General features: G+C 48.0%; 1 protein-coding gene across 1 annotated transcript; it reads right to left on the minus strand.

Moving 5' to 3' along the window:
* Window positions 1-1577: 1577 nt before the first annotated feature.
* Window positions 1578-15101, minus strand: DMRT3 (doublesex and mab-3 related transcription factor 3). The gene is made up of 2 exons (XM_061425441.1): window positions 14251-15101; window positions 1578-3259 (listed from the first exon to the last, which is right to left on the minus strand). The coding sequence occupies exons 1-2, from the start codon at window positions 14699-14701 to the stop codon at window positions 2292-2294; spliced, it is 1419 nt and encodes a 472-aa protein (XP_061281425.1). The 5' UTR covers window positions 14702-15101; the 3' UTR covers window positions 1578-2291.
* Between the last annotated feature and the right edge of the window lie 1176 nt (window positions 15102-16277).

Here is a 16277-nt window from a genome sequence, read left to right on the forward strand (position 1 = left end):
CTGGAAAAAAAACGCAAGGACTCTGATAATCTGTGGGCAAAATCAAATTGTCAGGATATGGTATCTTAAGCCAAGTTTTGCTCAACCCAGGTCACTCAACCTAAAGATGTGACAGATTTTATAGTACTATCACCTCATATGGGATTTGTGATCACTTACTTGTTAGATAAATGTAGATAAACTTTTGAGATGAAGATACCTCTGAATATCCAATTGTGTTAGGTAGGCTCAAACATTAGCCCATCACTACCATATAAAATGTCCTGGACACATGTTTTTAGAATCAGGGGTTATATTATTCTCCTCTCTATCCTTCACTTCCTTCATTTATGTAAATACTAATATTTCAATATTACCTTAACCTAGAGAGGTGGGATAGGAAGGGGGGGGAGGCTCAAGAGGAAGGGGTGTTGTGTACAGCCTAAACCAACACAATTTTATAAGGCAATAATCCTCCAAATAAAAAAATAAATATAACCCTAACAACAAATCACACTTACTTCGAAACACCCTGGTACGAAATCATGTCAATTAAATACGTATTAGTCCAACTAATATAAGGAGTTTTTCTCAATGATTTCTCATTCCCAAGGTGCCCAACAGAAATAAAAACGAGATTTTAAGTATCTTTTTTTCTCCTGGGACCCATTCAAGGACGGCGGGCAGGTGACATTAGCTCCTGTTCCTCACTGAGGAAGCACCTCAGGCCAAGAGGGTTTGCCCTTCTCCCTCCAAGACTGAAGATCCCTTCAAGACTTATTCTTGTGCAGGGAGCTCACTCTCTGCACCCTTGTCATGTAGCGGCTTTCGTTTATTTTCTTATTTTCTTTCTCTTCCACATTCACAAGTTTATTGTCTAACCTTTCCTCTCCAGCACTCTGAAGAAAATACACAGTTAAGAAGTGGCTGGTGTGGGCACCACTGTATATTACTGTTTAAAAACTCACTTATAAAAGTATCTGACCAAGTACAGCACCACCCAAATGCTTTTTAAATGAAGGGGGAAAGTCCTGGTTTCCAACGTTTTGTTGTGGCTATCTGCCAAACAGGAATGGCATCTTTTCTGGTGAGAATGAGGGAATTCACTTCTACAATCCTGGCTGCAAATAGGAGTATAACCTGAACCTAACAGGAGTAACTGCTCTCCTTTACTGAGTACTTTCTCTATGTCAGCAACCAGGCTAAGCACTTTGCTTACTTTCCTCACTGTAGGCTGTTTCATTTTTACTTTGTTTTTAATGAGATTCTCCATTATATAATCCCTGCTCTCTTGGACTCATGGGCGGATAGCCTGGACAGTAATATACAAAGAGCATCCTCTTACACAGAGTAGGCACTCAGTAAGTATCTGTTGAAGAAACGAATGGATGGAGGAACTGAATTAACTCTCTTCTTGAACAATCAATTCTGTCTTTCTGAATACAGCCTCAAAGCTTTGCCATTCGTATTTCTCAAGCAGTGTCACGTTTAACTTAAACCTTGATCCATGCACTAGTAAGTAGCTTTTTAATCGTTTCTATTTTTAGAGATCCTCTTTCATAGGCAGAAATGACATAAACCAAGATCATCTCCTTAGTTTATTTTTTTCTAGAGTCCTTAGCATGCTACATTAACCTGACAAAGCTTAATCTTGTGTTCATTTCACAATATATTTCATGCAGTTCACAGCTGTGATTGGGTTTACATTGACATTACACATGTTTTGATTCAGCCATGTGAAAAGAATAATTCTTAATGGAGTCTGTCTCTGAAAACTGTCCAAGCTTAAATAAGCGTGTGAGTAGTTCACTCTATTAAGTGCAGTCTCTCTTTAAAATGCAAGGATTTTTAGCATAGGAATATGAGGCCCCTGTTTATAGTCCGTTTGCAACCAAACCACTTCTTTAGGTTTCATTATCCTGAGCAATCCTCTTTTACAGAACTGTATTCAAGTACGCTACATTACTGAAGATTTCAGGTTGAGTCTAGGGGTGGGGCCGACCTTCAGCTTTATGTCCCCAAAGACATCTTCCATGGGCCCAGGCTTTCCCCAGACCATTCTTAGCATCAGACTCTCTTTTACAACCAACATTCAGCACTAAAGCCACAGAGCAGAGCTATTTGGCATTTTCCAGTGAAGTGCAAGAAATTAAATAAGTTATGTTTTTTATTGCTAAGGTCTAGAATCAAGCAGGGTCACTTTGTCATATGGCAGGAGAAGGTATACACAGGACGTGGCCTCTCCATAAGGGGAGGGCGCAGGGTTCAAATGCACAGAAAATGTCACCTGGTCACCCCCATCGGGCGGCGCTTTAAGATGACGAGTTGAGTATTCGGGAGTCTGAGGAGTCAGACCTCTCGTCATAGTCGTCCTCGGTGTAAATGGACTGCTTTGACACCATGGGACACCCGTCATCGGGGATAGCGATCCGAGGGTCTTCGGGGGTGCGGGCAGGGAGGACGGGCGAGCTTCTGAAGACGCTGGTGGAGTTAGTGGGGAAAGGGCTGACGTACTGGGACCGCAGCTGGTACTGCTGCTGCAGCGTCATGGTGTTCCACAGGGTGACATCGTTGGGCAAAAACGGGCTCGACTGGTTTCTCGCCAGAGTATTCCTCAGCATCAGAGGGTACCGGGGCGGCTGGGGAAACGGGTGCTGCAGGGGCACAGCCAGGGGGTTGGGGACCACGTTGGTGGAGTCGGCAGAAAACCTCAGCGTGTCGGGGACTCTGAAGGCCGACCCCACAGACCACTTGGACGAGGAGAGGGGGTAGGAGCTCAAGGTGTGCTCGAAGAGGTGCCCGTTGGAGGGCAGCACCAGGCCCTCGGGCTCCCCAGCAGAAGTCCGGTCGGCGGCCGAGGAGGACGAGCGGCTGGAGAGCAGGACCTCCACAGCGCTCACCAGGTCACCCCCACAGCCCTTGAGGATCAACTCCAGCACCGCGGGCTTCTGGTGGGGGAATATCTTTTTCAACACTTCTAGGGGCGGTCTGTTGGCTTTCAAGCTGAAGGGCAGAGACACGGTCCCTGAGGGGCCCTCGATCAGGAGGTGGCTCTGCTCCCCGGGGTACTTGGGGCTGTCGGGCCGGCTCTCTGAGCTGGCCCCGTTCTTCTGGACCGCAAACCCCGCTTCGTCCACTGACACGATCTCGGGGCTCTCAGGTGTGAAGCAGCCCTTACTTTTGGCCACATCAGGGGAGCTCCTCTGGTCCGTGTCTTTGTCGCTGAAAGTCTCAGCATTGTCAGCGGTGCTGCCATCCCCAAGTCGTTCTTCTGTCAAATCTGAAAAGCAGAGAACAGCTGGTTGAATCCTCTCCTGGTATGCAAAGAACACATGGGCTCAGGAGAGGGCCCTACCTGTCCTTTTTGCAAGGGGAACTGCTTCTCTGTGGGTTATAACATACTGCAAGCCAGAAAATCTATGTCATTAGCAAATGGCAAAAAACGAACAAACCCTGTAAATAAGGATCTAGATATCAGAGTGATTTCTCAGAATGGGCTGTGCAGGAAAGCTTGCCTTCAACACAAAACGGTGCAGAGAGAACTATGACCACAGACGATGTGGCTATCTAGCAGTAACAGTCTAAATGCGGATCAGACTGAGGATAAACACTACCCAAGGACGAACAGAAAAATGAGCTTGGGCTTGTTTTCTAGCTCCTCTTCTCCAAATGAGGGGTCTGGTGCCACCAAAGGACATCAACAGCTGCAACAGCTGGTGCACGACCCATACACCCAAGGGAAATTTTAATATTTTAAAACCATTTTCCCTAGGCAGATTCTGTGTTATATGTGAACCAGTCATCAGTACGTTTCATCAGGATACCATGTAGAATAACAAGTCAATATGATTGCCAGAGTGAAAGAAGCCTCCATATGTGGAAACCTCTCTTAAAAGGCCACTCAAGATCCCAGAAGACTTGGTTGCCGATAACCCGTACCAGAGGGCAAGCAACACCAGCTGTGAAACCTGGGTGTGGGACAGGCTGCAGACAGGGAGAAAGAGATGTCTGGAGAAGGCTTACGAAACTGGAGGAAGACCCATCGACGAAACAGTGCGTCCATAACTCCAGGACCTGGGGTGTAAGAAGCGTATAGGATGGACTTCAAGATACCTTCCTGAATTATATTTTTAAAAGAGAGAGAGAGAGAGAGAGAAACAAAGCTTCCCAAATAAACCAGAGCTTTGCTGTGAAGTAAACCAGTAAACCAGTTGTAAATCTAATACTTTGGTCTAAGACATCACTCACCCCCTGAAGAGGGTTAGTATTACTGTGCTAAAGAGGCAGAAAGGAAGACGTAAGCAAGACTGGTTTGGTTGCAGAAGTAGGTTCTAAGAGACCTTTATAATAAAGGAGCATATTCTTTATTAACAATTTATATACAAGCATATTTTTATCTTTCTTAAAACATGTACTGGCTGTGTCTACTCAGAGCCAACGTAACTGATCTGAAGATGGAAATTATTAATGACCCAGTTGTCAGGTTGTAAACAACCGGTTGGCCTGTGTTTTCCACTGCCCCTGCCTGAATAGCCTCATTGTCGCCTCCTCCCTGGGCACACCTGATGAGGTGCAGAGAGCCAGCTGGTGAAATTTCATCAAAGCAGCATCTAAAATCCATCTCCTCCTATTTGTTGTTGTTTATTTTAAAAGCCTTTAACAAGACCCATTTGTAAGCTTTTTTCTAATATGAGATATACCTTAATTATAATTGCAAGAAAAAACTTTGATTCTTTACAAACCAATAAATATGTTCTAAGCATAAATACTTCAAAAAATATCCTTAAACTATATCGGTGAAACTTTTGACTGTAAATCTGATACAAATTCATACCTATCCCAAATTTGCATTTAAACTGCTTCTTTTTCCAATACAAAATATCAGCTGTCAGTGTGGGGACCATCTTCAGCCAACACGCGTGAAGCCATTTTTGCTTTCTATAACAATTTCGGGATATGCACAAGAGACCTTTTCACAAGAGAAATATGACATATCCTCTTCAGCAGCATCCTAGGATTGGTGACCCAATATTCATCTCCTGGGTTAATGTGGTAGTCGTCCTTGATCCCAATGAGAAAAACAGCAACAGAAGAGCTTCCCCAGGCTCATACTGCAAGCAGGCAGACCTGTCTAAATTTCCTGACACATGACCCTACACCTACCTCTCGGTGTTACTCTGTCATTAAACACTTGACAATGAGCAGACAGTGACAGTATGTTAACTCAGCACTGAACTCAATGCACAACCGGATCTTGGCCTCTGCTCACTGGAGCTTAGGAAAACAAGTCAAATACTCTCCCGGGGGAAATATGGACATCAAGTAAGGCTTTAAACACTGTGATTCTCTAAACAGTTTTCTTATTTAACTTTCATTATCTATTATTATCAGCATCAAGTACTTTTATCACTGTATCCTGCAAGACATCAAGGGCAGAAAACATCATCAGATATAAGACTGGCCCCTAACTTGTGGAATTTATTACCAAGTTAGGGAGATGAGATGTGTGTGCGGGGAGAAAGCAAACACAGCCAGGGAAAAACTGCTAAGTGGGAAATATGCACACACGGAACACAAACGTTCACAGCAGCATTATCCACAAGTGACAAATGTTGGAATAAACCCAACATCCATCAATGATGGATGAACAGATAAACAAAATGTGGTCTATACACATAATCAAATAGTATTCAGCCTCAAAAACGAAATTCTCACATATGCTACAATGTGGATGAACCATGAATACATGCTAAGTAAAATAAGACAGACACAAAAGGAAAACCGATCTATGATACCATTTATATAACATACCTAGAACAGGCAAACTCATAGCGACAGAAAGGAAAAGAGTGTTGTCAGGGACTGGGGGAGGGAGTAACGGAGATGTATTGTCTAATAGGTATTGAGTTTCAGTAAGGGATGATAAAAAGTTCTGAAAATGGAAAGTGGTAAGGGCTGCACAACATTATGAATGTGTTTAATGTCACTATATTGTATCCCTAAAATGGGTTAAAATAGTAAAATTTATGTTGTGTGTATTTTACTACAATGAAAAAGTGAAAGAAATATGATACACAGCGTCACAGCAATATAGGGATGGTGAGATTGTTTTAAAGCAAGAAACAGCTGGCTCTTCTAGAAAAGAAAGGGTAACAACAAAAATTTTTTAAAGCTCTAATTTTGATATTTAGATATTTTCAAAAGCATACTTTCAAAAGCAGTGTGTGAACCTAACTTCCCATTTTAAAAGGTAACTTTTCCCCCATCCTGGATCAGTTACAGACACTGAAGACATTTAAGGAAAATGTCTCTAGGTCTATCACCAAGTTCATTCTTCCACAGAATGCTTCAGACTACAGAAGAAGTGGTTCAAAGGGCAAGTTTAGCCAAAGGAGAACTAAGGAATTAATGTTCTGGCTAATCTGCCATATCTACCATTAAGAAAATGTAGTAGTTTTTTCAAGATGGTAAAGGATGTACTGTTCCAAACCACTGGATACTGGATGGCAGGATTGTAAATCAGACAATACAAACTTTTATTTTGGAACCCATCTTCCCGATCTGCAGAGCAGGCCACAGTAGACTCTTCTCTGGTTGGCAGCGCGTCCAGCGGTCATGAAGCACTGGGCTGCGTAAAGTCTCTTCCGCATTTCCTCCTGCCCTTTTGTAGCTGCCACGGTGACATCCCAGTGCAGCAAGCACTTGTGGCCACCTCTCAGAGAGTGATGTGGGATTGTACTAATCTGTCCACACTCTCTCTCTCTCTCTGCAGATTTCTGGGCTGATCAACCTCTCCTAGAGGTGTGCTGGCTATGGCCAAAAAGTGAGAAAATCTAACGTGATGTCACAGGAATCAGACTTACAAATTCAGAACATTCCAACCAACCAAGTTCAGCCCAGTTTACACCATATCCAATGGAAGATAGAAGCTGCTGAAGGAAGCCGTGAGTGGAACACACCTATGCTGTCCACACACCTGAGCACCATGTAAAGTCCTGCTAAGGGGTGCTGGATAAACAGAATCCCAGTCAACATCCAGGGATGCTGGGGTCTCAAAACTGGGCCAGGGAAGACTAGCCTCTCACCTTATACCAAGAATAACTCCTTACCCAGCAATAATGCCTACAGGGCAGAATATATGATCCCTGCAAGTTCATGGTGTCAAGTGCTGGTTGTATTGTTATACCTAAACTATAAGCATTGTAAATTATTCTGTCATAAATGCAGACTTTCACAAGTAATTACAGAGGGTGAATCTTGGGCCCAGTGATAAAGTATAATTTAATAACAGGTGTTTCTTTATATCTCTAGATATTTTTTTTCCTAAATGAACTTTATAAATGCTCCTGTTGGTTTAAAATACAAAGACTTTTCGAGATATAGAAATGTGAAACTGCCAAGTAGCAAAATGAAAAACGAAATGCTCTCCAAATGTTTTAACCTCTTTCTTCTTGAAACTGACACCCTAATTCCTAGAACATTAAAGAGTAAGAATATATTTCAATTGATAATATTTTTACTCCTAATATACAGGCACCAAAAACAGCTAGACTAAAAGCAGAAAGAAATCACTCGTCTGCTATTGCAAACCAGTTACTGAAAGTGATATAATTTGCTATTTCTAAAGCTAAACATCTAGACATTTAAAAATCTTCTAGATGTTCACACTTCAATTTCGTATTTTTCATGATGCAGAAACACAGCTATCCCTGAAATAAACTCTTCACAAGGGTAAAGATGTTTTTTGAAAGTAGATACTCAATTAAGAAGGAATTTTTTTTCTCTGGAAAACACTGCTACCAACTTCAAAAATGTATCTGTGCCATAAGAAGCTACAAGACTTTAAGGACAGAAAATGAACACTCACACAAAAATGACTTCCAATCTTCTGACCTCTTTCTGGACTCTAAAAGGAATATTTTTCAAGAAGCAGGAGGGAAATTATCTAAAAATATACAAGTATGTTTGGTACTTATAAAAATGCAGCTAGCTACTTATTCAGTTGTCTATTTAACAAGTTTTAAGTCTTTTCACCATGTGCCCTTGCACTGTGCTAGCCAAGATTATACAGAGATGATCAAAGCATTTATCTTGTGAAGACTGAGAGGCTTACTCTTTACTAATGAACATTTTGCAAAATTTCCAAGTTACCTATGCAATGAGTCGTATTTACATTGAAACACAGCAGGTAACCCAAAGGCCAGCAGCTGGGCAGACTGCTGTATTCATGGGAGGGAATGTTGTTGAAAACAGTCATATAATGGCTATGAGGAGAACATATACTGAACTAAAACAAGTAATAATTACAGGGTGGTGGGGCAGAACAGATCTCAGCTTCATAAAATTTATGTCTGCCTAGTCATTGGCATCAAAAGAGATTAGAGATTTGTTAGAAAACCAATGATCTGAATGTTAAGTTTTCCATAATATTGTTATTCAGCAGTTGATTGTGTTGATTTTCTTATAGTTGTTTAACTGTATAATAAGATATAAAAAATTAAAAATAAAGCCTGCCTAGTTATGGTTCAGTTTCCCCTCAGTTTCTTCAGAGGACAGTGATTTGCAGGGCTCAAACAAGAGGGTGACTCCCTAAAGCCACATGGGACTCTTGGATGCTATGTGACACGATCCCAAGGTGATGGGCCTGCAATGGCCAGCATTCCACTACTCCAACCTCTGCCAGGAGAGGCCATGCAAACCCCAATGCAAGGCCCAACCTGCCATCAGAGCCATATGACACGAGACATAGGGTCCAGGACCTGAGTGACTAATGGCTGAGGAGCCACAACAGGTTCAAAAGCCAATCTAAGGAGAAAAGGAAGAGAGAAAGGGGAGGCAGGCAGGCAAGTAGGTTTTCACTGGACTCTGTGCAACATTTCCCAGAAAGGGGCTCGGAGTCCTCCAGGCACGTTGATTTATGAAGACTTACTCCCTTTCCCTCTGTAAAGCTGTTAGCTGAAAGTGCTGACTGGCTGCAGTGAAGAATTTCTCATCAATGCTCTTTGATTGTATTTTGCAAACAAAATGCCTGTTGCTTGGTAACATTTCACTTGAGCCTGACCTTCCCCGAAAGTTATTGCTATCAGATTCGATTTACACTGTCCTCTTGTGATTACTGTAATCTTTTAAACTCGGGAGTTCATCCATCAGGGAAAAGAAAAGTTGGTTGTGTAAGTCGAGAACAGGACTATCCGCCAGATTTATAACCCAGAGGGGCGTGCTGTGTTGGGGGAGAGGTTCTGTCCTGGGTGGCAGGGAAACGCTGATTCTGAGATGTGGAAAACGCCCCACTCGCCCCCTCTCCCCCCGCCCCCCCCCCCCCGAGTTCCCTACGCCCGGTGCTCTGACCCATAAGATGGACATCAGCGCCTCTCTGAACCTCTGGGGGCAGTTTGGGCTCCCCCGGGAGAAAGGGGCTGGGAGACTAGCCAGAGCTACGCCCACCTCGAGGGGCGCCAGGAGGGCAATGGGGCTTGGTCCGCCTCCCAGGCTGGAGCTGCCAGATAAAATCGTCCGCAGGATGCCCAGTGGAATCTGCACTTAGGAAAAACAACAAAGCATGTTTTAGAAGTTTGCCCTGTGCAGTGTTTGACGTCCTATTTTTGTGTGTGTGTATTTGTAGGCTTTTTGCTAAATCTGGCACTCTGCCGAAGCTGGGAGGCGGCAGGGAGGGAGCGGGTAGCGGGAGAGCAGAGGCTAGGCGAAGCTGAACGAGGAGGGCCAGACGGGCCGCCGGTTGAGCCCTGCCGGTGGGGCTGAGCGCCCACCGCTCACTGCAGAAGGAGCTGGGGAAGGAGGCAGCCTCCCACCGGACAGGGATCCGAGGGGAAGCGGTCCAGGGCAGCCGCAGGGGAGCCACAGGCACACGGCTGCCACCGCAAAACACGGCCGCCATGGCCTCTATGGGTCTCCCGACTGTCCCAACTCCAACCCCGGGTCCCGGACCAGTCACCCGCACTGGCCGAGCTCAGCGCAAGGGCCGGGGACCCAAGGCGGCCACTGGCCAGGCACGGGAGGGAAAGACCAGAGCTGAGAGCTGCCCCGGAGCCGGCCACGGGTCAGGCTTGGAAGAGACCGGTCAGCCTCGCGTCTTCCTTTTCGTTTGGTTGGTTTTTATTACTTAAAACTAAACCCCTTGCCCCAAATCAAAACGTCTGAAGTAACCAGACCCTGTTTTAAATTCTTAGGTACCCTTCAGGAAAGACTTTGAGGTCTCCTACCACTTCTGTGCTTCAAGTCCCTGGTCGTTGAGCATTTCCCACCCTGGCCTGGACTAGCGCTCTGCCCACAACTCAGTATCGGTGCAGATGTGTGTGTGTGTGTGTCTTTTTTTTTTTTTTTTAATTAAAAGTAAAATTTAAAATTAGGAAGCTGACAAGACAGGACCTAATCAAGCTGGAACTGAAAAGCCCAGAGTAAGCTTCAAGATGTGAGGAAGTGCCGGCCAGGAGGTAAGATAAAATAAAGGCAGTTTTCCGAAATCTCCCAACTTCCCTCCCTACAGGTCTCTTGTTTCGCTTCTTTTCAGGAGAAATAAACAGGAAAGAAGATCCTACTTTCTTAACCCTGCTCTCTTATTCCTAATCAAATATGATTCTTTAGATTTCTTTACCTTCAAGAAATGTTAAAACTTGCTCACACATTTCTTTTGATGGCAGATGTAAACCTAGCGAGAGTCCATAGCCACAGACCTGTCCCCTCTCAGCCCAAGGAGACCCAGGACATTCTTCAGGAAGAAGAGGAGGACGTGGGGGGAGGGAGCCACACACAGGAATGTAACTTAAGCTTCCCACCTTGGTCATGACCCTTAACTTTCCTGAGCTCTGGAGCCCAGTCCAGAAAGGCAGGCTTGGCTGGTTGAAACTGCTGACTCAGATACACTAAGAGCTGAAAGATGTTCAAGTTCCCAAGATATTTTCATAACGGGAAGGAGGAGGGGAGTGAGAAGGATGAAGAGGGAATGGGAGAGGATACGAACGAATCAACAGGGTAGTTTTAAAGAAGCTTAGACTAGAATTTGAGGTTCCATCAAAATCTACTAATTCCAGGCCAGTCATAGATGATACTCAAGCAGCAGGGGAAATGTACTCTCAAAAAAGAAAAAAAATGCTCTAATCCATTGCTAAAAGTAATAATCTGAGAATATGAAATTTCTCCTTAAAACCACTGCCACTTTTAAAAGGATGTTAAACATGATACACCATTAGATAATGTAATTCCTGTTCCTTTAAAGAATCTGAAGCATAATTTGGGAACTAAATTTCTTCCAGCTACAAAGCTGAGTTTTGGTATTAATGTTGCTCGCTGCACAAGGTGTTTTTTCTCCAGCAGTTGCCCAACAAACATTCCCTTCTCCAGGTCACGTTCTTTTCTTAAGGATCTCTGGACAGGGGGAAAGATACCCTGTGTTTCTGCACCTGCATTTGCAGCCAATAAAAAAAGCCAATGTCTCCACAGCTATGTACCTGAACAAAATCTCCATAATCCCACAGAAACAAATCTCTATAAATGACCAGCAGATATTCAGATTCCTAATGGTCTATGAGGACTTCCCTGGTAGCTCAACAGTAAAGAATCCACCTGCAGTGCAGGAAACATGGGTCAGATCCCTGGGTCGAGAAGATCCCCTGGAGAAGGAAACGGCAACCCACTCCAGTATTCTTGCCTGGAAAATTCCATGGACAGAGGAGCCTGGCAGCCTACAGTCCATGGGATCACAAGAGTCAGACAGGACTTAGCGACTAAACCACCACCACCCACCAGTGGTCTGTGAACTTACTGTACACGTGGACCTACAATTCAAATAGTGCTTCACTTCCCTAAGTAGTGAGCTACTTGCCCAGTACCATATCTAACAGGCTTCTCAATATGCATGGTATGTTACATACAAATACATCCTAACACCTGCAAAAAAATACGTAGAGCAACCAGTAGTCCCATCCAAGCGGTTTTCCCTAACTTAAATCCCAAATGGGTTTTCTCCATATAAAGCATTGCATAGAACTGATCCACTTGTGTACCTGCCTTCCTAATGGAAAACAACTATCTAGTCCTTCCCTGCCCTCTCTCATCATCATCAGATTGGTGACTGGCTTTTTTGTTGGTGTTAAATGGAATTATGGGAGCAAACCAATTGAAAGAAGAAAACAAAAGTTTCCTAAATAATATGTGCAAGGTACACAGCAGGACCAGCTGGAAACTGAGCTGCTGGTCCCTGACAGTTTAGTCCCCCAAAGCCATCACTCTGACCTCTTCTTGGGTCAAATCCTATTCTCCTTTGCAATTACTGGTTTTCAATTTGAAAGGCTCAGGCTATCCCGGAAGGCTTGGTTCCCGGTGAAAGAGAGCGCACCAGGTGCAATCAGCCTCCCGCTCTTCCTCGCCCCAAGCTTGTATCATTGCTGCTGCTGCTCCGCCTTTCTGCCTCCCTCACTGCCCACCTCCCAGGGCTGTTTTTGGTCTCGGTGCTTTAGAAACGGTGAACTTTGGCTATCCCAGAGAACAGGTGTGAAGAGCACAGGATGTGAAGGAAACCAAACCCCTCTTGGACAGGGACCCCAGAACCCAATGCACTATTATGGGGGTGCTGCCTGCACTGTCACAGGGGAAATGGAGACAGAGGAACTGGAAATGGGAAGGTTCAGAAGAGTCACTGGCATAGATCAACTTTGAGAACTGAGACAAAACCCTCCTAGTTATCTGCCCTAATTAAAAAGAAAAAAACAAAAAGGTTCTTTCCCCTCCCCTCTGACTCCCCTGTGGCAAACCTATAAAACATGAAGCGATCATACTGACAAAAGAGAGTCACCAGGAAGTGAGTGGACATACTCAGGGAAAGGCTTATATCCCACCTCGGATTAAAGTGACAAAATCCACGTTCAGCAAACTCACTTCTGTCCTTAAACACCCAGTTCTGCTCTTCACATAAGATGTTCTCAGAGGTTGGGTCTACAGAGCATAACTGAGGACCAGGGCAGCAGAACTGAGCCTGCCAGGCGGCCTACCAGCTTATCCCCCCAAAAAACGGCATGTCCCAGCTCCACCCAGCAATCTAGTGCTCCGGAAAGCCTCTCCAGAAACCAGAAGTATTGCATTTTGGGGGGTGGGCAATTAGGGGTAGGCAGAAGCTCTACCATTAGTTCCACCCACAGGAGGGCTTTGGTCAGTCGAGGGCCTTCCACCTCTGAGTCCCAGCATACCTCTCAACCCTCTCCCTGAGAAGATGGGGTTTCTTTCCTTTGCGCATCTGCCCCAGTGAAAGGGAAACACCAAATACCTGTCCACTGAATTCCAAGGGGTTAAAAACCAAAGAGGCATTTGGGCTGGGCAGGACAGTCGCAAGCTAGTAAGTCCCCAGGAGAAAAGGCTCCAGTGGGGTGTGCAAAGTTTTGGTGGCCTGAAGCAGGGAACCGGAAAAAAAAGGTGAGTAGGGGGATCTGCGCAGCTCCAGGACTCAGGGCAGAGCCTTGCTCTCTAGAGCACAGGAGAGGAGGAGGGGGAGGAGGAGAGGAGAGGACCGGGCCCACGGAGAACTGGAGAAAGGGCTCTCCAGGCGTGGCCTTCCTCACTGTAGGTCAGGTTTTGTCTTTCTTTAAAACCACAGACTGCAGAGGACTGCCTGCGAAATGGTGTTCCAGGACCTGAACTCCTGCAAAAGGAGTTGGTTGGCTCTGGGTGCACCAGATTGAGTCCCCGCTAACAGTTTTGGGAGTCTCTCTGGTCCCATTCTACTATTGCTTCTAAACAGGGCTTCCTTCAACAAACTGCAAAAGGCTGGAGACCACAGCAGACTGCCAGGAAGGCTTCAGGTTCGCTCCAGTTCCCGGGTGCCGAGAAAATCGCCCAGAGTAGGCCAAACCGTGGGCCTGGGCTCCTTCTCTGTCCTCCCGTCCCGACCTTCAGATGCAAGGCCTCTCAAGCCCACAGTCGGAAAGCCTGGCGGTGTGTGCGCCCGCGTGGATTTTAATCTGGTCCTGTTTCGACCTCTTTATCTACCCGTCCCCTTAAACTTAGAGAAGGCACTTGGCGAGCCCGAGGCGCCTTTCCCGAAGGCACCTGGGTTCTACCTCCTACCTCTCCGGGTCCAGACTGAACGCCGCTTCTGCCGAGGGAATAAGGACCGGCTTGGCTGAAGTTGGGGGAGGGGGGGAGATCGCGCCCAGCCCACTCCCGCCACACTCGCCTTCGGGCCTGCAGGCCAAAGCCTCCAGAGCTGCTTCCACGTGTTTCCGCCCAGGCGCCAGCCCGGCCCGGCCCCGCCGCGGCCCTTACCTGGCTTGGCGAGCGGCGCCTGCAGCGCCCCGGGCGGGGGCTCGGCGGCCCAGCGCAGCGCGGCGGCCGCAGCCAACTCAGCAGCTGGGCGCGACGGCGGCTGAGACTGCTGCGAGGTCGGCGGCGGCTGCGGGGCGACGGCGGCGTCTCCCGGCGGCGGGGGTCCCGGCAGGGCGCGCAGCGAGTCGGGGATGAGGCTCTCGAGGCTCTCGTTGGCCTGCTGCCTGCGCAGCGCCACCTGCGCCGCCATGACCCGCTGCCGCTCGATGATGAGGATGCACTTCTCGCAGGTGCAGTCTTTGAAGCGGCAGTAGCGCTTGTGGCCCTTGAGCCAGGACAGCACGCCGTGGTTGCGGCAGCGCGCGCACTTGGGCGTGCGCTGCAGGGGCGCCCGCGGCGGCTGCGACACCGGGCCGCCCATGTACAGGTAGGGGGAGCCGTAGCCGTTCATGCCCCGGGCTCCCGACACAGCTGGCAAGCTGGCGGCGGGAGCCGATACTGGGCCGCTGGACGGCGGGGCTGAGAGGCCCTCTCAAAAGCGGCCTCCGGGCGGCGCAGTCCTCGGAGTCTTCGGTCCCGCAGTCCAGGCGGCCTCGAGCGCTTCGGAGTGGCTGGAGGGGCCGCGGCCGTCTTTACGGCTCCCGGCGGGCGCTTCCCCAACCCCGAGTCGGCCGAGTCTCCGCCCGCCGCTCCTTTGGCCGGCACGTCCTCCCCGGCCGCGACGCGGCGGCGGCTGCCGGGAGCCGGCGAGAGCTCTGGCTAAGGTCTGAGGCGGCTCGTCTGCAGCTCCCGCGCGCAGACCTGCCGGCACGTCCTCCGGCGCCCTCCCCCCGCCTCCCTCCCCCGCCACCCCCCCCCGCCACCCCCACCTCCGGGGTCCCGGTCTCCAGGCACTCTCCACCCCACTCCACTCCACGCCTCCTTCCTTTCTGCCGGCGCCTCTCGAGTGCCGGCGCTTCACTCTCCTTGCTACCTGCCGCCGGGCCACTCTCACGGGGGCGCTCACTGCCCCCTCCTCCACGCTCCCCGCGCCTCCCCTGCTTGCACGGGAGGGACTGCAGCACTCGGGACGAGGCAGCGCCCGCGGGGCGGGGAAGGGAGGACCTGCGCGGATGAGCGTGAGGGTGCCTCTGGGCGAGGCGGGTGGCAGTTCCCCTTCAACTCTTTTCCCCCCTCCCTCCAGGCCCGATTTGGCGGCACCGGGCCCGAGGCGGTTTTCATTCCCACACTTGGCCACAGAAACACGGCTCGGGGATATCCGGAACCTATCTGAGCGCTGCGGGTGCACTAGGGTCCCGGCGCGAGAAGAGCTTTTAAGTTGGGGGGAGCCAGGCCCTGCGGCCACTGGCTGAAGGAGTTGGAGGTAGGGCATTGGAACTGGTTCGAGAAATGGGGGCTTTCTTGAGTTCTTTTTGCAACGTTGTTGTTGTTGTTGTTTTTCCCCTTTTGCCGCTGCAGAAGAAAATGCTTTTGAAAACCTGCTGGTCCAAGGACGACGACCCGTTTTGCAAGCTATTTCAAAGGGGAAAATAGTCCTCCCTCTGTGGCGCAGTTTACCTTTCTACACCTCCACGTTGTAATAAAAAATAAAGTCTCTGTCCTGAAAAGCCGGCAAGTGCTCTTTTGGAGTTTGTGTTTAAGCACTGGGTCTAAACTTTCAGGGAGCGGATGGAGGGGCCACGCTAGCGCCCCCAAAGTTACCGCATATGATCTGCGTTCTGCCTAACGGTCTTTGAGAGATCAAACGGAGGTCTCGCATCACCCCATTCAAATGCCCACGGACTGAGCAAGCTAGTTATGAATAAGGGATGGGGCCTCCCCACCCCCACCCCAGTGTCTTTGTGTACGGGTGGGAGAGGACCTTTGCACAAGATGACAGCATAAAACTGTTTAAAGTGATACTGTGTGTATAGGTTTGGCCTAAAGCAGAATACCTCCACAAATGCACAGAGATGCTCCCCTAATGCGAGAAAACAAAACTAAAAAGCAGTGGTTACTGCGGCGCAGGGTAGCACAATGGCTCAGTG

Source organism: Bos javanicus, chromosome 8 (genome assembly GCF_032452875.1).
Source record: "Bos javanicus breed banteng chromosome 8, ARS-OSU_banteng_1.0, whole genome shotgun sequence".
Classification (NCBI taxonomy): domain Eukaryota; kingdom Metazoa; phylum Chordata; class Mammalia; order Artiodactyla; family Bovidae; genus Bos; species Bos javanicus.